At 34.2% G+C, this 22163-nt stretch overlaps 1 protein-coding gene across 1 annotated transcript in view; it reads right to left on the bottom strand.

The window, feature by feature from the left end:
• LOC143249168 (sonic hedgehog protein-like) overlaps window positions 1-22163 on the bottom strand; it is a 63763-nt gene that overhangs the window by 20699 nt on the left and 20901 nt on the right. The window contains exon 2 of the mRNA XM_076498617.1: window positions 360-621. Coding sequence (XP_076354732.1) covers window positions 360-621 — 262 coding nt within the window. The remainder of the gene's footprint in view (window positions 1-359; window positions 622-22163) is intronic.

Below are 22163 nucleotides of genomic sequence, written 5' to 3'. Positions count from 1 at the left end.
GAAATATACGCATAAAGTAATGCTGGCCTAGTGGAATGGCACTTACAAGGCAGTTCCATGATGACATATTTTAAAATAGGAAAGCGTATAAAGTAAACTTTATAAAATCCTTCTTTCTAAGCCTGACGCAAAGTTACTGACATATCATGTTCAATTGCTGTTGCTAATTATCTCATACCTTTGCTTATACTTTTCGTGAAAAGGTTTTCCATTTTTGCGATATGACTTACAGGGAGTAAGTTACTGATATTCTTAAAGAGAAGAATGTTTAAAGTCCAAGCTCCAGATACACAGAGACACTTTGTGGTACCAAATATTAAAATATTTTTTCTTAATTTTTAAGTTATGTCTTGGCTTACCTGATTTTACAGAGCAATGAATATGAGAACGAGATTCGTAATAAACCCAATCAAAACCTGCCTCCACCGCTAATCTAGCCAGGGTTCCGTATTTGGTTCTGTCTCTGTCATTGGTTGTGATGTCCACTGCTCGACCTTCGTAGTGAAGCGATTCAGAGGCGTGAAACCCTTCTTCGTCCCAAGCTTCAGTAACTCGAACCTTGACTCCTGGCCACTCGTTCATTACTGAAATGGCTAGTGTGTCCAGCTTCTCCTTGCATCTCTGAAACCAAATAATTGCATGTTGTGAAATACTTTTAAAAATTTATTATACCCTATTGATTTTTTAATTTAACTTGTAGAAGTCAAAATTATGCACATATTGAAATAGTGTTGATAAATAGTGAAGAGATACAAATGTATTCAACAATATAGAACAAGTGTTATTGTATGGCAAGAAAAATCATTTCTTTCCTTACTCATTCCAAAGACATTTATTTACTTATGTTCAATTGACTTCTTCACCCGGTTCTTCCCGTAGTAGCTAAGACTAGGTTCCTGGAACTTATCTTTGACCGTAAGCTTACGTTTATTCCTCACATTAATCATTAAGTATTTTCGTGTAATGTAATCATCTTTCCCATTCTGTCTTTCACCTCTTGAGGAGCTGATCGATGTTCGATGATGAAGGTCTGTTGTGCCCTCTTACGATGAAAGTTGGGCTACGAATCTATCGTCTACGGTTCTGTTAGGGCCTCTGCTTTGAAAATGTTGGACCCTGTGCACCATAGGGGACTTCGGATTTACAAGGAGGCTTTCTCCCCATCACCAGTTCAAAGTCTGGACACCGAGTCCTCTTCACCTCAGACGTTTGTAAGTTTCTTTGCTATATGCTATGTTTCGATCCTTATCACGGCATCCCAACGAGGATTGTGTCTTCCTTCCTCTGTTAGAATGTGCTCTTTCAAAGCAGATGGTCTGCCACTCCTACAGTTGGTCTTTCATCCAAACACATCTGACTAAATTGAGTCTGTCATTGTGTGATATTACTGAGTCCGATGATTACTTCGTTTTTCCATCTCCCATCCACAAAAACTGAAACAGGAGAATGGTGTGAAGGTTATTCTGCAAAGATGACTCAACAAAAGATCGCAGAGATATTAAAAAATATTGGACCACTGTTCACTGTCATCCATTTCTATTCGTTTTCTTCTGGATAGCGAGACATACAGGTATTCGTGGGAACGAGCTTGCTGATACCGCAGCTAAGTTCGTATGGCGTTGTCACAGTTGTGTCTATTCTAGTTGCGGACTACAGTCCTGTGATCAAAGCAGTCGATTTGGGGTAAAAAAAATTTCGTAACAAGCTTTTCCAAATCACACCTTCTTTTGTTTGATCTAGTTTCTGCAAAGGTTAGATAGAGACACCTGTCTTGTCTTGGTTATGCATTGGTCACAGTTTTTAACTCATCGTTTCTTTTACCTGAGACTGATCCACCAGTGTGTGGTCATTGAGACACTCAGGTCTCAGTTATCCATGTTCTACTTTCGTGTCGTCATTACGACTGTGATCGTCGACACAATTTTAGAGATGTATTCTCTAAATAATTACGTTCATACTTTCTAAAGACTTCGATAGTTTCATTGTCGATGGTATACCGTCCAGCTTGATTGTGTTTTTAGTTTTTTGGTTTTTTTGCATTTGGTCTTTTCCATTCTATGTGATTTTTATCTGTTTTGGGGGATTTTTAGCTTTTCTTCTTTTTACTTTTATACATTTTTATTTATCTTTGCATTTGTAACAGTTGTTTACAACATATAGCCTGGCTGCTTTACTCCATAAACCAAAAACTCACTTATTCTCTCTAAATAGTGTTTGTTTCTACCTTACGCAGAGACAAATTTGAGAAATTTCTTTCTTCACTTTTTTATTTCGAGCGACGCTCTGACATAAAATAAAACATTGTCAGACTGTTCTTCAACTGGACACGAATAGCTTCAAATATTTATATATATTACAATCAGATTGCGAGCCAAGAATTATTTAATGTTTAAAGACTTTAGAAGTTACCATACGATTCCATTAAAATATTTTAGGTTAATTGTAGAAAACACTTAACAAAAAAACACAACAATAATATGTGAAATTACAGTTTCGAAAATCATCTGGACGCAAAGAGACGAAGAGGATAGAATTGTTAATCTTAAAATTCCTCACAAAAGTTAAGTTTTAAGTTCCCTGAGCAGCAGTGGCATGATGCTTAAAAACCGTCAAACTATTTTAATTCCTTCTTACACACACAACAACGTAATTCTTGAAGGTCAGTGTACATGCTTCACAAACATAAGGAAGTCATTAAAGCATTTGAAAGAATTGAGAAAGACAACGAAACTGGTGGATATAATTTGAATACTTTAAATCCTTCAGACATAAAACGTAATAGCTAAAATAATTGAGGGAATTAAAATGTGCTGTGAAAGTGAAGCATTTCTAACGAGTTTAATAAGGTTACAATCTTAAACTTCAAATATTATTTCACAGTAAATTATATTTTCCTTTCGTGGTATAAACTTTCAGTTTAATGTATTATTTGTTTGTTTCTCTCACGCAGTTTAATGTTTTCCCCGTAGGTGATGGCCCGGCACGACCAGTTGGTTAGGGAGCTCAACTCGTAATCTGATTGTCGCGAATTTGAATCTTTGTCACACCAAATATGCTCGTCCTTTCAACCGGGAACGTTATAATGTTTCGATCAATCCCACTATTCATTGGTAAATGAGTAGCCCAAGAGTTAGCGGTGGGTAGTGATGACTAGCTGCCTCTAGTCTTACACTGCTATATAAGGAGCAGCTAGTGCAGATAGCCCTCGTGTAGCTTTGCGCGAAATTCAAAACAAACCAAGCCAAACCTTCTAGTCTTACACTGCTAAATTAGGGACGGCGAGCACAGACAGCCCTCGCGTTGCTTTGTGCGAAATTCAAACCAAACCAAACCAAACCAAACACATGCATGTTAACACTTTAAACTGAAATGCATTCTAAACATAAATAGAAATATATATTTTATTTTAACTGAAAACCATAAAGAGGGATCTTAAAATAATTTAAGATGACGAAAAACGATTGAATTTCCGACTGTTTCCAAATGATACTAACGTTCTTTCATTATGATATGTTTAGTGCAATCAACAACATGTGTACTTAAACACTGTTCTTGGTATTCAGAACAAGTTTTATGAAACTCCTACATAGACAGTAATAATATTCTACTTATCATACCCTCGTTATCATTCTACTCCAGACAATCATAATTTTTTTCGATTGTTTGTTTGTTTTGAATTTCGCGAAGAGCTATACAAAGGCTATCTGCATTAGTCGTCCCTAATTTAGTAGTGTAAGACTATAAGGAAGGTAGATAGTTGTCATTACCCACCGCCAACTCTTTAGCTACCATTTTATCAACAAATAGTGGGATTGATCGCTGAAAGAGCGTTCATGTTTGGCGTGACGGGGATTTAAACCTGTGACCTTGGATTACAAGTTTGTTTTTTGAATTTCGCACAAAGCTACTCGAGAGCTGTCTGTGCTAGCCGTCCCTAATTTAGTAGTGTAAGACTAGAGGGAAGGCAGCTAGTCATTACCACCCACCGCCAACTCTTGGGCTACTCTTTTACCAACGAATAGTGGGATTGACCGTCACATTATAACGCCCCCACGGCTGAAAGGGCGAGCATGTTTGGCGCTACGGGAAGGCGAACTCGCGACTGTCAGATTACGAGTCGCACGCCTTAACACGCTTGGCCATGCCAGGCCATTGGATTACAAGTAGAGTGCCTTAACCACCAGGCCATGCCAGGCCTATTTTCTCGAGGTGTAGTTTGTTGGGGTTATTGAAGAACTTCATACATGCTGTTAAGTATGCTACCATTCTAAGACACATCATAAAGTAACTTCGCCAGACCAGCTGTCGGTAGCCAGATCTTAAACTTTCCTAATCTAAAGCCAACGAAACTTCCAGAACATCACGACGCCGAGTTCCCTCACATGAGGGCGTTACCAAACGAAATGTCACGGAGCTAACTTTTTAAGTTGTGTAATCTTATGATAAGATAACTTTATATATAAGAAAGTGAAGTAAATTAAACCTGTAAACCGTAGATCTTCTATATCTCTTCACTTCTACACATAGTCAGTGACATACTTTTAGTGTCGAATATTTCACCAGGATTTTATCATCAGCACTGTCTTTATCCTGACTGAAAGTAAAATCAGTTAAACAAAGAATGAAGGATTCTTCAGAATTAATAAACTTATGTTACTCATTTATCTTATAACTCGATCAGTTATCGTAGAATGTATAGTGTGTGATTATTATTGTTATCTATAGTGGCTAAAACATATTCTCACGAAACTGAATACATTATTCTACATATTATTGTACCACATACATATTTCGTGTTTTGTTTTGTTTTTATATAAAGAATTATCTATTTACAGCTTAATTTAGTCATCAATTAGATTTGTTGTTTGGTAGAAAAGGGCATCATTTGACTGTGTTGTACAAACTAGGATTTCAAAGCTGTAGAAAAGAGCTTGAATTCGTGCAGTACCACAAAACAGTCTTTAAGTCGTCGTAAGTTAAAAGACCGTGTTCAGTTTCTTATTGTGGTTGGTGGGTGGTAAGATTATTAGGGATAGCGGTAGATAGTCTTAGTATCTTTGCCATAAAGTAAACATGTCATTAAAATTCCACGAATTGAAGGATACTAGACGGTTAAGACTAATCTACCAAATGTTTTTCTTTCTGAATAATGTTTGTACAGTTGAGCTTCAATTCCGTTATCACTTTATCCCAGTAACACCTTCTGTTTTAAGTGCGCAATTATTAGGAAAGTTTTCCGTCTTTGCAGTGCAGGCAATGAACCACAGTAAATGTTAATTTAGATATTTCTGTTACTCAGAAATTTAGATATTGTCATGACGTGGAAGGAATTGTTATCTTGTGTAAAAGTTCAACATGTCGAAATATAATAATAAACTGTTAAAATAATTAAATTGATATAGGATATGGTAAATCAAATATCAATGTGATAGCGGTTAATAATATTTTTGTGTTGTTTTTTCTTCAGGGACAAAAAGAAAGAAGAAATTGGTCTAAATTTGACACACAAAATTTTTGCGTAAGGATTATGAAGATAGTATTATGTTTAGATTCGAAACAGTTTTAGTGACTATTATTATAATACATTTCTCATAATCATGCAACTAAGACACGAATAATAACAAACTCTTTCTTCGTTGTATTTTATGAAGTTCATTGTCATTATCATTGTAGAATTCCCTTGCGTTGCTTTATGAATCCTAATAATTCATGATCATTTAATGCTAATTCTTTAACGTCTTTAACACGCACGTTTGTAAGAACCCTCGCAGTTAAAACGCCCTTACCACTAAGCTTTGTGTTTGGTGTGGTTTAATTTTGGATAAAAGGATTGTAAATAAAAAAGGTGGTTTAAGATATTGGTAAAAAAAGAAAAGGTATTTTTAACCAAGTAGATATTTGGGTTTTTGAACATCCTACTGGTTATTTATGATGAATGATAAAGATGCGCTGTTATATTCTCTCGGTGGGTGACTACTTCCCTGCTCGTCATTCCCATGGCTTCAGTGACTGAGCAGAAAGATCCAAGAAGATAAGAACCTAGAAAGACCGTTATTACTATGGTATCACCTTATGAGTACTGGACATTCAAATCAGAGTACCCTAGAAGTCGTGCGCTCACCAGGATTCAAGGGGGATCACGTAGACAAATGAGCCAAGAATAATGAGTGATCAATGGGGGGTCAAACCTTCAATAAGCCAACATACATCAGTTACACCGAATATACATCCGTTATCTTTGTTTTGGTCTTTCACTTGGTGTTTCAAGTTCGTTATTCTGTGTATTGGAAACCGTGAGGAACTGTCGAGGTCCAAATTGTCAATGTTTGGGGTGCTATAGAGAAATACCAATACACAAGTTAAAGCGCCATCACGTCGATGTCTTTGCTTTTCCCAGCTTATTAGTTACCGCTCTAAGTAAATACAATAGTACTAACATTCTAGTATGCGAAGTACGCTCCAAATATTTAAAGTTATAAAATGACACAACACCCAAATTCTTTGTTAAACTAATTAATACTCCAAGTATATATTGATGACATAGGTCTCTTGGCTATTTTAATGCCATATATTGATGTCATAGGGTACTTGGTTATTTTGACATTGAATCTTAAAATGCTCTAAGAAAAATATCTGTGAAAGTAATGTTTGACAACGGATGCCAATGACAGCTACTGGACTTTGTATAGCGTTGTCAGTGGTATTACTACGGGTTTTATATCGTCAAATCATACATAAGTGCTCTTTTCCGTTTACTCGTATTAAAGTAAATAATAACACTTGACAATAAAGGAAAATTAACCAAACCTTATACCAATTCAATGACATAACAGAAACGTCGATTCTAATTACCTCATGCTTTGGCAAACACATCGAGTCTAATTAGTGTTCAGTTTGCAGTCAAGTTTGATAGTATAAAGCTAAAATACTAAACACATACACGAGATGTTCAGATTAAACAAAAATGATTATATATATAAATTTCAAGTTTTAATTTGGTTGAAAAACTTTCATCACATGTCGATACAGGATTGAACGAACTAGCGTCCCAGTGTTAATACTTTAAATAGATTGATTTATTAAATACATTTTAAAATATTATTATAACAATAATGGCTATATTACGTTTCCGAGATCAATATGGCGTTTTTTATGGTGATATTATTGCATTCAAATAAATTTTAGGCTTAAACTATAGATGGTTTGTCTGACACACCACACGTTGAAACTTGTAATCATGTCGAAATTCAACTTTTATATGTTGTAAGAGTTTTAGCAGTTATTGTCAATCCAACATTACTGCTGAAAGTTAACCTATATACAAAAAATCTTAAATTTATTTACCACTGTGCTTTATACACTTCACGTCTCCCGCTGGTACAGCGGTAAGTCTACGGATTTACAACTCTAAAATCAGGCGTTCGATTCCCCTTGGTAGACTCAGCAGACAGCCCGATGTGGCTTTTCTATAAGAAAACACATGCTTACTTCACATAAGACTCACCAGCCGCCCTGTTATGTCGAAACATTATGACTCTGTTCTGGGAAAATTTTCTTTGTGTTTAAATATACGAGTAGTCTTCATAAAAACCATACATTACATAATACACTCCAGTGAATAGATGACATCGGAAGTATTGAAGAACAATTCATACTGTAAAAAAAAACTAAAGTAAATTCTAGAAGAAGGCTGCATTCCACATGGTCATGTGAAAGAGATTGTACTTTTATCGCTTTAAGCGTTAGTTGAAGAACAGAATTAAGGTGCGAGACATTTACAAATAAATATATTTCCTATTAGGCTAATAACAATGTTTCTATCTGAGGTACGAGACAAACTGTACTCCTTCTTTGAGTTTGCATAGCAAATGGTTACGTGGAGCAACATATTTTAGAAATCTAATAGGCACACTACTTTAATAATCTATAATTCTAAACTTAAACATAAAGTTGCTACCGTGCCGGTAATTTTTAATGAAGTTTTGGCGCCGTTAGTTAACAAGTGCCACCTTGGGTTAGATAAACATCAAAGGATCTGTAAACACTTCACATATACATAGTGAAAATAAAGATTCTAAGATAAACACAATACTGTTTGAAGAGTAATTTTTGCCAGCCTAGGTGGAGTTTTTAAGTGTCATCTTTCAACTTCTGATGTTTTCAAGTGGTTCTGTAGATAAAAAAAAAATATTGCCTATCGGATTTTACTAAACAAACATATGGTTGTCTTACTAAGTTTTTTAAATACCCATCCTTCAATCAGCCGGTTTTACAAACATCTAGGAACTGACAAATCATCTATACCTCTAACGGCAAAAACGTGAATTAAAAGCAAATAAGATTAAGTAGCATACAATTTGGAACCACTTATTCAAAGACCAATAAGCACTTTGGGGTGGATACAACCGTGTTTACCAAGATCTTTGAGAATGTCAAGCACAGAAGACAGAGTTTCAAAAGATACAGCTGAGTAACATCCGCCACACATCCTATCTCTTGTCGTTAACCTCTATTAGAATATAGTCTAGCTGTCAGTAATACTTCATAACTTGTGCAACAGTTACAACGATACATACTATTCATTCCTCACTATAGTAATTCCCATTAAAATGTCTAAGCTAGTTCTCCACAACTTTGTGATTAATTTAACGGATAACCAGTCAAAATATTTTTATATATGTTTAATACAGTGAGCTTTTCACTATAGTTTGTTTTGCTTTTCATAAACTCCTTCAGATAACCCAATATTAAGTTACAGATAATCGAGAGAGAAAAAAAAAAGAGAGCTCATACTTAACTATATTTTAATATCTACCTTCAGTTTTAATATATTATGATTCTCTGCAGCTCAACGGTAAAGTGAGGGATTATAACTCTAAAAGTGGGTTTCGTACCCGCGATAAGCAGACCGCAAATATCCCATTGTGTAACATTGCACTTAACAACAAGCAAAACAAAAAAAATTAATATACTGTTTCTTAATGAAAAACATTTATTTATATTTGATTAATTAAGACAATTTTAATGTTCAAAAAGTAGTTTCAGATTTTACAGTATAACACAGCGTTTATTCACAACTGTTGTAACTTATGAGTTTTTTGTATAAAATAATTCTATACCCGCCTACTGTGACTTGCCAGTATTCCTTGTATTAAATTGTGATGATTATTGTGACTGGCTATTATTCCTTGTGTCATAGTGTTTGATATATAAAACAATCTTTACTTCCGATTACTATGACTGACTACTGTTTATTTTACTATAGTAGAGGTGACGTTAAGGGTATACGAAGGCTAGCAGGCGCCACTCATGAAATTTGCTTTCCTTCCTCTTTCGCATTCTTTAAGTTTTCCATTAAAAGTTTTGAAAAATACAATGTATTCGGTTACTAGAAAATTCTGCATCTAATAAAATATTATTTAATCTCTGTAGCCTTTGCATCCAATTAAAGTAAGAATTACGACATTTTCCAAGCTGTCCAATCAGAGTGGAACATAAGCATCCGAATCCAGTGAGAAAATTAAATTAAACAGCAACAACCCTAAATAAAGCAATTATAATACTAAATGAAACTGTTTTATAACTTATTAATGTATTTCCTTAGCTTATATTTATATCATTATGATGAGTTTGTGCAAGAATTCCCGTATTGCTATGTTTAAATTTTAACATGTTCACTGAGTTTAAGAATTTCATCTTAAAATATAATCCCGAGTACGTTTGTTTGTTTTAGTTAAGCGCAAAGCTACACAATGGGCTATCTGTGCTGTGCCAACCACGGGTATCAAAACTCGATTTTTTTAAAACAGACTTGCTGCTGAGCAACCTGCAGATGTTATGAGTACGTAATTAACTTGAAACATTAGTTCTGTACCTTTTAAAAAGTGCGCTTAACTGATAGAAACCTTATATAACAGACAGGTGTGGTCGTAAGAAAAACCCCTGCTGTGTGCAGTATTTGTATTAATATTTATGAATTAATTCACTAGAAGTGTGCTGACAAAATGCTGACGACATTAAAACGGGACACGAGCTCCCGAGTTCCTTTCTCGGAAATCAAAAATATTTGCATAATTCTAAAATTGAGATTACTTGTGATTACCGTAATATAAATTTCTCTTAGTTTTTTATTAATATTGTCTTGTAACATACATTTTACTTGTCAATACTTGCAATTCTGCAACATACAGGACAGTGTGTCCGTATAGTAATTTATGTTGTTAGAAAAGATCGCAGTATAACGAAGTTTGAGAACCACTGGCATACATTATTCATATTGAATTTTGTCGTAAAACCAAATACTAATTAATATATTCAGCAGCAAAAATGATCATATTTCTTTAGAGTTTTTAAATTTATCTTCCACAGGTTTTCTTTCACTTATACTTGAAAGAAAGCCTCCCTCCCCTCCCAAGCCCATCTGTCTGCCACCACTTCTTCTTCTTACTTTTAGGGTCCTGAAATCCTCGTTGTCATGGTGTTTGTTAGTTTAAGAGGAAAACCATAACGGGCTATCTGCGGTGATCGTTAATGGGATTCGAACTTTGGATTTTATCGTTATAAATTTGTAAACTTTTCGTAGATCTGCCATAATGTATAATATGACACAGTGTTTACTTCCCCTTATTACTATTAACCAGTATTCCTTATATAACAGTGTATAAAAATATTGTTTTGATTAATTATTGTGATTAAACAGTGTTACTTCTATCATAGCGTACAATATAGTGTTTATAATTGTGATTATCCAGCATTCCTCTTGTCCTAGCATATAAATACAGTGTTTATTAGTGTGGTTATCCAGTGTTCTTCCTATCCTAATGTATAATACAGTGTTCACTCCAGGTCTTTGTGATTGCCCGCGGTTCCCTGAATTAGGAGTTATATTACGTGACAGTATCTGCTCTCGATTCTCGTGTTTTAGCTGTATTCCTTGCTTTATAATGTGCAAGATATAATACTTACACACAAATGTTATAATTGACCATTGTTCTTTGTTATGGCATAGTATTCCTTGTTTGCTATTACACGCAGCTACTTTTTTGTCTGCTGTGAAATTGCAGAAATATCCATAACTTTGACTACATAACTATACGAAATTTTAAATTTATTAAGCATGACGTTTATATAGGGCTTCCTTTATAATGTTCTGTTGTCCACATTTTTTTATTATATTTTTCGATATCTATTGTCAAAAACTTCGAAATGAGACAAAACGTAGATAATTACAACAAATACAAAAAATGTGTCAAATTAAGAGACTAACTTCCAGAGTCAAAGTTTTCCAAAACTGATAAAGTGCATTTTTGGTAGGGTCTGACTATCGTTTATCTCTTTCTTAAATAGACACGACCCAATGGTTAGTGTGCCAGAGAATGGAGCTTAGGTTCTTTGGTTCGCGTCCCGCTACTGCTATAAAAACAAACAATTGTGCTCCACACTTTGGGGTCATGGGTATGTCATAACACTTACGACTATATCTAGACAAGAATAGCCTAAGAAAAGGCGGCTAATACAGATAACCCTCGTGTAGATTTGCTACAAATCCAACAAACAACCTGTAAAATGTCAGAGCATACAAACACTTAAGTTTATTATACTCAGATCAATGAGAACCTTTGTAGAAAAGGCAATACGACGTTGCATTCCTACAGCAAAAAAGTGTAAATAAATTTCAGATAAACACGATATAAAAGTTTTAAACCGGAGCACATTTACTTTATAGTTTATACCTGAGTTTGTGTTGCTCTTCGTATTTATCGTTATTTGTAGTGAGACACAAACAGACAAATAACTACATAAACAAAGTCAAGCAAATAAACCTTATCAGTATCATTTTAACCAAATGGCAAAAATAAATTACATCTTTGCACAACAAAACAGCATAACTAGCTATTACAAGCCCTTGGAATGCATGGCATCATGAAATTTGATAACACAGCAGACTGTGGTAAATATTGACAAGAATTCCAATGATAGAAAGAAAAACGAAAAATAAGTAATAATTACTGATATAATCAACAAGTATAGAAAATAAAATAGCATAATTAAATACAACTGTTGAGCTATTAACTAACCTGACGTTTTTAAGGTTCTAATCATTAATGGGATAATTTGTATTTTCTCACGTGTAGGGTAATCTCTCAATGCCTTTACAGAGAAAACCCTAAAGCAATTTTTATCCGTTGTAAAACATGTATGATTGTGTATTTAAAAGAAAAAAAAACCTAGAAAAGTTCAGAGCACAGAAGTTCAAACCTCTGGAAGGCAGATGTAGCCTAGAGTGATAATTAGAAAATATAAAGGTTAACTAACCTCCAAAATATCTGGGAAACAGGCAGCAGAATAATTGTAGATAAGAAACATAAAGGATAACTAAACAACAAAAGATCTGCAGAAAAGATAGTAGAATTATTGAACATAGGTAATATAAATGGTAACTAATCTACAAAACATCTGGAGAAAAGGCAGTAGAATGATTGGAGTTAGGAAATAGCCATAATCACACATACACACATATACATATTTTGTTCATATTTTATATTATTTCACTCTGGCTGTGTCTTTATTAATTTGCTTGTCTGTAAAGGAGTTTAGAACTAGCAGAACAAAATTTAGCAAGTGGACTCCGTAGTGGTCCTGGTGGTGTCCTTTTCCATGTGGCGTAGCACCCATACTTTTATTAACTTTGAGTACCACGAGGATCTAAAAATACCCGACAGGCCATCCAGACACGATGGGGACTATGTGTAGGGGTAGAGACGCTGAACTCGAATCTGTGACATAGGTTTTTATGTTTCTCTCTCTCCCCCTCCCCTTAGAGATACTTGGTGCACCATTTTGGAAACAGTGTTCATAACCCCATTCACAAGCTAACGGGACCAAACTAGACACACATACTCAGGTACCACAGGCAGGTATCTTAAAGTTGTTTTTTTATGTGAATCCCCTTAGGGTAGTTATGGAAGTAACTGGGATAATGAAGAAACTTGATAGATACACTGGTGCCTCTGTGAATCAAGAGGGGCCTTTTAAACCCTGAAGATACTATATGCTAGTCTTTACCTACAAAACCACAGATGCAACAAAATCTTTATTTAAAAGTGTACAAAAAACAAGTTTTTATTTACCAACTTAAAGAAGTTCTTTCACCTGTCTTCAATAATTTTAAGATTGTGAAGACGGGTAAAGTGAAGATAAAAAACGTTTTCAAACTACTAATATTAAACTTAAACTCGTTGAACTTGCTTTTTTTCTAGAAGTCTGTACACAGTACATTATAAATCACAACCTTTGACGACACGAAAAAGCGTATTAAAAGCGACATCTTGCCAATCTTTTTCTTAAAAGATATTAGTTCCTTGGGTGAGTTAATTCGTAGGAATACTAACAAGTAAAAGCATTTTTATTGTCTTCCCTATTGTGGGCTCATGTGTAAACTACATGAAATTTACAAGAAGATTTTTTTTTAATATTATTTATGGACTCGGTATATACAATAGTTTGACCTGGTTTTTATTTTTACTTTTTTTTCTCTCTTGACCTCATTGGCAAAATATATTCATACAGGATTTTGATGATCTAAATAAAAGTGGCACAGCGGTATGTCTGTTGTCTTACAACAATAGAAAGCAGGCTTCGATAGTCATGGTGGGCAGAACACAGATTGTGTAGTTTCATATTTAATTGCAAACAAAACAGATTTTGGGCAGAAAAACTGCCAAATAAAACAGAGTATTGTATGCTTGGGAAGGCTTAGTGTAACTACGTAGCAAAGTCGGTGCTATAACAGCTTTTCTCAGCTTTTATTTAGAGGTTTTATACCAGCGATCATAATCTTTTAACGATAATACAGTAAAATAGTGTTTTACTTAGGCACCAGAGCAGTCTTAACTTTTAGGGTTAACCATACTAATTGCATCATTTTTCAGTTTCGTCATTTTGCTGGTTAATTTCTTTTTTTAATATTTAAAAACAAAATGTGTAAACCAAATTGACAATAACATCACGTTAATTAAAATAAATACATTATTTGGCTTTAGTCTTCCATGTATACCATAGATGTATTGCGATTTGAAAATTGAGTCACGATATTCCAAACTAGATAAATCATAGGTTTTATACTTTAAGCATCAAAGCAATGGCCCCGCGTGGCCAAGTGGTTAGGGGCGCTCGACTCGTAATTTCAGGATCGCGTGTTCGAATTCTCGAACACATCAAACATGCTCGACCTTTCAATTGTAAGGGCGTTATAATGTTCGATCAATTCCACTATTCGTTGATAAAATAATAACTCAAGAGTTGGCGATGGATGGTGATGTCTTACATTGTTAAATTAGGGATGGTTAGCACAGGTATCCCTCGTGTAGCTTTGCGGACAATTCAAAACAAACCAATTAAAACAAAATTCATTTAATAGAATTCAAAGTATCTTACACGTGGATTAAGGACTGACCTAAAGTCTAACGTGTAGGCTGAACCAACCTCATGAATATACCGCAGAGAGCTATGTCTGATGATCTAATGTATAAGTTTCAGTTTTGTCTTGCATTGATTCATAATACTAAATACTTCCATATCCCGTGAGTTAGTGGTATAGGAAGCTTGTTCAATTTGTTTGTTTGTTTGTTTTTTTGGAATTTCGCACAAAGCTACTCGAGGGCTATCTGTGCTAGCCGTCCCTAATTTAGCAGTGTAAGACTAGAGGGAAGGCAGCTAGTCATCACCACCCACCGCCAACTCTTGGGCTACTCTTTTACCAACGAAAAGTGAAATTGACCGTCACATTATACGCCCCCACGAACCCGCGACCCTCGGATTACGAGTCGCACGCCTTACGCGCTTGACCATGCCGGGCCTGTTCAATTTGTAAGACGAATAGTCACAAAGACCGCTGTAGTACAATTAAATCTAGATCGAAAAAAAAAAGGGAAGGCTATTGTAACAAAACTTGCTGATAATAATTAGATAGTTTTAATGTTCATAATATTTCTAATCAGAACACCCTTCTTTTGGTATTTTAAACTTTGAGGTAATAAAAGATTTGATAACATCATACGTTCCATTAGTTTAAAATCATTATCAATCTGAAAAGCTGTGAAAATAAAATACACTTGTATATCATTTATATTTGTTTGTAGTATAAGTTTTTCTCTAATTTTAAAGTTACTCTTTAGTTCTGATCTATATATTTAATTTGCTTTCGATAACAGGTAAAAACTAACAAAAACATGAAATTTTACAATTCGAAGTATTTTGGTAAAGAGTAAGTCGGCCAAAATCTTGTGAATTAGAGATGCTTTTACTGAACCAAGTTTAATATAAATCTTACAAAAATTATTTGAACATTTTACAAGCAAACACACATAAAACAAATTATATGTGTAAGTTTTTAAACCAAAGTTATGTAGACACTTGAAATTAAAAAAATGCAGTTAGAGTAAATATAAATGAAAAAATCACACAAAACAACAGCACTCTTCTGAAATTCTGCTAAAATATAGAAGAAAAACACATGAGCATTTTCTATAGACATAGCACTGAACACGTTGGTAGAAAAAGCTTTCAGTTATATTATCAGAGTAGGGTTCACTCTACTTGGTCAGAATATCTGTAGCTTTTGTCATTTAGTCAGATATAATGCATTATTACAGCTCAACCACGTTCAATAAAAATAATAATAAAAAAAAGTTAAAAGAAATATACATTTAACGGTGAAATCAGATTCAAATGATAGTTTTCTTTATATTTGACCTTATTTCGAATCGGTAAAGCATAACGACTAAACCCTGTTATGATTCATAGGTTTTTCATTTAGCTTACCGCAGTTGGTAACGCTGCCCTGAAGGAAAGCTTTTAGTAGTTCCGTTTCTACAATTATCGTGAGTTATTCTATATCAGCGTGCACGTCAGCTTTTATTAAGCAAAGAATTGTATCTCTGAAAATTACGTTCAATATGATTTCAAAGGGAAAAAAGTAATAAGAAACGAAATCACTGTTGTTGTTTTTTAATTGTCTGCAATTGATGACTTCAATGTCATCTTCAGTTTCATTTTCTTTTCTTTTTCTCTTTTTTTTCAAAATAAAACACTTTGTAATGTTTGTTTCTTGTTTGTGAAAAATAAATTCAGGCTCTTTCAAGATTTAAATTATTTGACCAAAAAAGTGTTCCAAATGTTTGAAGTATTTTGGAAAATTAAAATATTGAAATTTGTCATAACTATTTAGTTCAGCATATTTAAAACTTAAAAATATTTGAAAGAAATAAATGGATACTAATTACTTATTATTTTTGATAATTAATGTTCCCAGTAGTTTCAGCGGCATACTTGGGAGTTTATAATGCTAAAATTCAGGGTTGATCAGGCCCGGCATGGCCAGGTGGGTTAAGGCGTGCGACTCGTAATCTGAAGGTCGCGGGTTCGCATCCCCGTCGTACCAAACATGCTTGCCCTTTCAGCCTTAGGGGCGTTATAATGTGACGGTCAATCCCATTATTCGTTGGTAAAAAAGTAGCCCAAGAGTTGACGGTGGGTGGTGATGACTAGCTGCCTTCCCTCTAGTCTTACACTGCTAAATTGGGGACGGCTAGCGCAGATAGCTCTCGAGTAGCTTTGCGCGAAATTGAAAAACAAAAAACAAACAAACAATTAGGGTTGATCTTCAACTGCAGACGTTGTATACATAAACTATTGTGCAATTCTTCGCTAAAACAAAATCAAAATGATAATTAAGTTCAATGCTTTAAGAAGTTTAAAAAGCTATTTATAGAGGAAAGGTTAGGGTAACTTTATCCAGACCTTTAACTTTTGGTATCATTTCTTAGCTATTTTTATCATAATGAAAATTAAAGAATATATCTCAACAGTTAAAGTTTTATTTTGATTAGTTTAATTGAGAATAACTTTGTCTGATAAATAACAATATTGACTATGTGACTTAATCATGGTAGTTCATTTGTGCTTTAAAAATGGTGTTTAACATGCGCTTTAAACATGATATTCAATATATGCTTAAAACATGGTATTTGATATGCGATTTTTAGCATAAACACCCAGAGAAAAAAGCGAAAAGAAACTATGTTCACACGACACCATGTAAGTCATGTTTGATGTCTTTGAAAGAAATTATAATGATTTTTTTATATTAAACAAAAACATTACATTATCATATAATTTTAGAAGAACTTTATATATCGTTTAATGCCACGCGCACTATTTGGTTATTCATTTAGTTTGCAACATATGCATCTAAAACTAACCTATTTGCATTTTTTACTAAAAGAAGAAAAATTAAATGAAGGTGAGAATTTTTATAATTTGTGTTTATAATGAAACTTACAAAGGGATTAATGAGGATCATGTACCATCAATGTAAACTAGAGGGCGTTTTCTAAGAATTCACATATTAGCTAAAACATTATTCTTGAACCCTTATTTGTTTCCTCAAATTTTCTTTTAAAGAATCATTTGTGCTTCTAGAAAACTAGAAACATGCTGTCACATTGGACAACGTTTCAAACTTAGATGTAAATGCAAGTGTTAATACCTAACAAAATAAAAAAAGAACTTTTTTTGCGATGTAAATGTCAGGTGTTAACTGTGGTGTATTATTTATAATATATTACATTATATACGTTATAAACCAAAAAAAAAGGTTAAATGTTTATACGAACGAATACCTTTACAATTTTAAAATTTTATTCGAACAGTTTTCTAAGCAAACTAAATTTAATTAATTGTGTTTAACAATAAAATAACTTACGGTATTAAATTTAAGTTTGTATTACGAATTAAATCTGAAACTTTTCCAGCCTTATTTGGTTATAATGTTAGAAACAAATACATAACATCACATTTGTCGATGATTTCTGATTATTTGTCTTTTAAGTGATCAGTATTTTCGAATACTACTATTATCTACCAAGTAATAGTTCTAGATAATATGCAAACTGGTTGTTCCCCACTGGAGCTCTGTCCATAGACTCCTGCTGGGAGCTTTGCACCAGAATCCTATGCCCCTGTATTTATTTCACAGGCTATAGTTTTGGAGAGCAAAAATTTACCTGTTATTGTACCATGTGCCTACTTGCAAGTCTTGTTTTTTTTTTGTTGTTTTTTTTAGAATTAAGCACAAAGCTACACAATGGGCTATCTGTGCTCTGCCCACCATGGGTATCGAAATCCGATTTTTAGAGGTGTGAGTCCGCATACGTACTGCTGTGCCACTAGGGGGCTGCAAGTCTTGAACGATGTACAACATTTTTTTTTCACATGTGTTGACCAATGTTTATTGATACATGAGTTCAAAACTCCTTCATGTAGTAGAATGCAGAAGAAATGAAAGAAACAGTGAAACATGATAGTAGTTACAGCTTTGTGAAAGAAGGTATGGATAAAGTAACATAGCTCCTACTTCGACCATAAAGAGGCAGAGGTTGAAAGGAATATTATAAGAGTTAGTTGGTTTGAAACATCTCAGATATTTTATCTTTCCTGTCTGACTTTTTCTTCTACGTTTACGTTTATTCTCACCTTTCTTCCATAACCTGAATATCTTCTATGTGGTAGTTATTAATTCTCTGCACAACGGTATCAAACTGAAAACATGGTGCATGTTGATGAGTAAGTAAACATGATGAGGATAACGGGCATTCACACCAGCAAACGGTTAAATCTCTTAACGTATGAAGCACAAAGTAAATATTAACTTACAGCAGAAACCGTTCGTGTAACAAATATCTTTGTACTTATATCTGTACATCAGTTGCAAGTTAGTGAGTAGTTTCTGAAATATATCTACAAAATAAAAAAGTGAATTTATAGTTGGGTATCATTAGCATATTTATCCTTATTTTCAGCCGACTCTAAAGCCAACAGCGTTTGCAACAAAACTGGCTTAGAAATAAATAATAATTGTTTGTGAGAAGAAAAACAACAACAAAAAAATGTTTTATTTAAAACAGTAATAGGTTACTATTTTCTGAAAGCTGAAATTTACTGTACTGTGGTACGGTGAAATATGGAACAAAATATAAAGTCAACTTGCAGCTATATGCGCTTACGATTCAAGGCAAAACATACATTTTAGAATATGCTTCGACGGTAAAAGACAATAATAATTTTAAAAACTTGTAGAACATACACAATGGTCTATAAGGCTGAATGCACATTTCTGAAGTGTAAGCTATCAGAATATTTCTAATGAAAGTTTATGTGTGTATTCAGAAAAACAGAGGTCTGTATTTCTCACATGTTTCAAAATATCTCTCTGTGGAACGTTTTCTACAAGTAATTTTCTAAACACAACACACAAACATATATATATATATTTGTAGTTACAAGAAGGTATAAATAGACTGTATATTATAAACTATTAATGACTGAAGATTGAATCCCAAAAATGTGACGAAAAGCTGAAATTAAAAAGTTGAAGGCCATAGATCTCATATTGTTATCTGGCTGGAATTTAACACCTTAAAGGATATTTAAAATTATAGTGATAAATATCAAGTTGCCCTGGTTTAAGCAATAAGTATATCTTGTGTAATGAAAACAATAAGGTTTCTCACGACGTCTAACCACTTTATTTTTTACCCAGGTGTTCCTTGAAAAGCTGTGACGAGGTAAATTAAAATGATGGCATAACTCCTTAAGCATACCAGCCATACCACTTAAACACCACGTAGGCTTGTCTATCACTCCTTCTGCACCGTCTGTGCCAAGCTGGACTGGTTGTTCGTGCATGTGTAGAAAGCCAGAGGCAACCACTAGCTTTGTAATTTACACCTGTCTCGAAGGGCGATGGGCTGGCCTAGGCGAAGGGCGCCGCAATCCACGATGGCATTCCTGCAACATAGTGCTAGCTGCGCTACGTCGAGGTGAAAGCAGTCTATGTAAATGGGAGTAAATTATATAGTTTTCCTCCTAAATAACTAAAGCTATATCTTGTTAAAAGTGTAAAGAAGTACAAACAAGTACTTCATAACCAATTGAATACAGGAGACAACCATTTCAATTCTTCTTGGTGACCTGCTAGTTTCAACACTAGCTTTCTAACCCATTTCTGTATTATGAGTAATATTTTATTTATCAATTAATGAACTTATGAACAAATTAAAGGATAATTTTTGGTACGATAGATCATTTTTGAGTATGTAAAGTTGTGTGATTAAACAATAAATATTAACCAAACATCTAATAAGTTATTTGTTATTTTGAATTCAGCACAAAGCTACACAATGGGCTATGTGTGCTCTGCCCACCACGGGTGTCGAAACCCGGTTTTTAGCGTTGTAAGTCCGCAGACATACCGCTGAGACACTGGGGGAGCTTGTAATAAGTACAAACATTTTAGTGTAAAACAATTAAAGATAATCAGATAATGGCGTCATAATTTACACTGAAAACATTTTATTTTTTTATTTTAGTTTACTAAATGGCCCCCCCTTTCTTTAGTGGCAAAGTACTAAGTATGCAGGCATACGACGCCAAAAATCGGGATTCTATACCCTACATAACACAAATAGCTTAATAACCAAATGAAATTAATTTATTGGATAGCTGTGTTTCTCATTATTATGAAAAAACAGAAAGATATAAAAACAAACCTTATAGCAAACTACATTTCGGTCTTTTTATCTTGATTTTTTTAAGTCTTTAAACTAAAACTTCAAATGTTCTGCAAATTATTGGTATAAAGTAATACTCATTTACACTTGAAACCAACTGCGAAGACTTTTAGCGTTGTTTGAAGACACTTTTTTATAAAAACGTATTTTACTTTTTCCAGAAATGAGAAATTAAACGTAATTTCCACTTGTAGATATTTTTGTGAGCCTTGTCACGAGAACACACGTATATCCGCTACTTTAACACTACAGTTGATATATAATCATCAGAAATGTGCAGTTTCAAAAAGAAATTGAGCAAACCATCCTAAAGTAAGGGTCTGTTAACCTTGGGACTAACATTCGCTTTAAAGTATCGGTGTAAAAGTATCACTATTCTCACCAATGTCTGCATTGCAGCTACAACATCTTGCTATGATAGTAAAGCCCCTACGGCTGAGGGCTGGACTTTAACCTCCGCCAGCCATTCAGGAACGAGAATCTACCAGGTAGTCTCACGTGGCTGCCCTCCACTGCATCAAGTATTATTTTAGTGAGCATTTGACCCTTGCCCCATGCGTTCGTAGTTAAATATTTAAAGTGATAAACGAGATCGTCAACGGTTTGCTGGTCAGCTTTATTATTATTTGGAGGTAAATTGGGTAACTCATCTAAAGAAAAACTCTCAGCCAAGATTTTGTGTCTTTAACAAGTGAATGTCGAAATAAGCTTTTAGTTTAAACCGTACTTGAAAAAGACGTTATTTTTGTTTGTAAAAAATAGTACTTAATGTTTGATAAGCAGCCACAATGTAAAAAACAAAAAAGGGCAGTAAATAATACTGGCTACTTTCAAGATACCAGTCATAAGTTAGACAAATTATGTCAGGAAACATAATTAAACGCTGAATCCGTATCAAAACTGGAAATTGTCGACTGATCTTATAATTAAATGATATATCGCATTTTACTTAGTTATCTCAGTTGTTTTCTAAAATGCTTAAAACAATAGTGTATATTCATTCTAGTGAGGTACATAGTGATTTGGCCCGGCATGGCCAGGTGGGTTAAGGTGTTCGGCTCGTAATCCGAGGGTCACGGGTTCGAATCCCCGTCGCACCAAACATGCATCGCTCTTTCAGCCTTGGGGGCGTTATAATGTTACTGTTAATCCCACTATTCGTTAAGAATAGCCCAAGAGTTGGCGATGGGCGGTGATAACTAGCTGCCTCCCCTCTAGTCTTACACTGCTAAATTAGGGACGGCTAGCGCAGATAGCCCTTGTGTAGCTTTGTTCGAAATTCAAAAACAAAAACATATTGATTTACTGAAAAACATTCAGTTTAAGGGGCCTTTTATTTATTTCCGATTTTTTTGCGCAAAACCATCCCTAATGTTGAACTGAGAGACTAAAAGGAAAGCGGCTAGACAAAAGCACCCACTGCCAACTCTTGCAAACTATTCAGGTTAGACTCAATATTTAAGTTTCTCCGTCACACTGATATCGCGTCCACGTCTGTTAGGTCACATTAGGCCTAGTTTTATGGAAAGTGCA

This window comes from Tachypleus tridentatus, chromosome 4 (genome assembly GCF_004210375.1).
Source record: "Tachypleus tridentatus isolate NWPU-2018 chromosome 4, ASM421037v1, whole genome shotgun sequence".
Lineage (NCBI taxonomy): Eukaryota > Metazoa > Arthropoda > Merostomata > Xiphosura > Limulidae > Tachypleus > Tachypleus tridentatus.
Note: the sequence above shows the minus strand (reverse complement) of the source record. Positions and strands in the feature narration are given on the sequence as shown.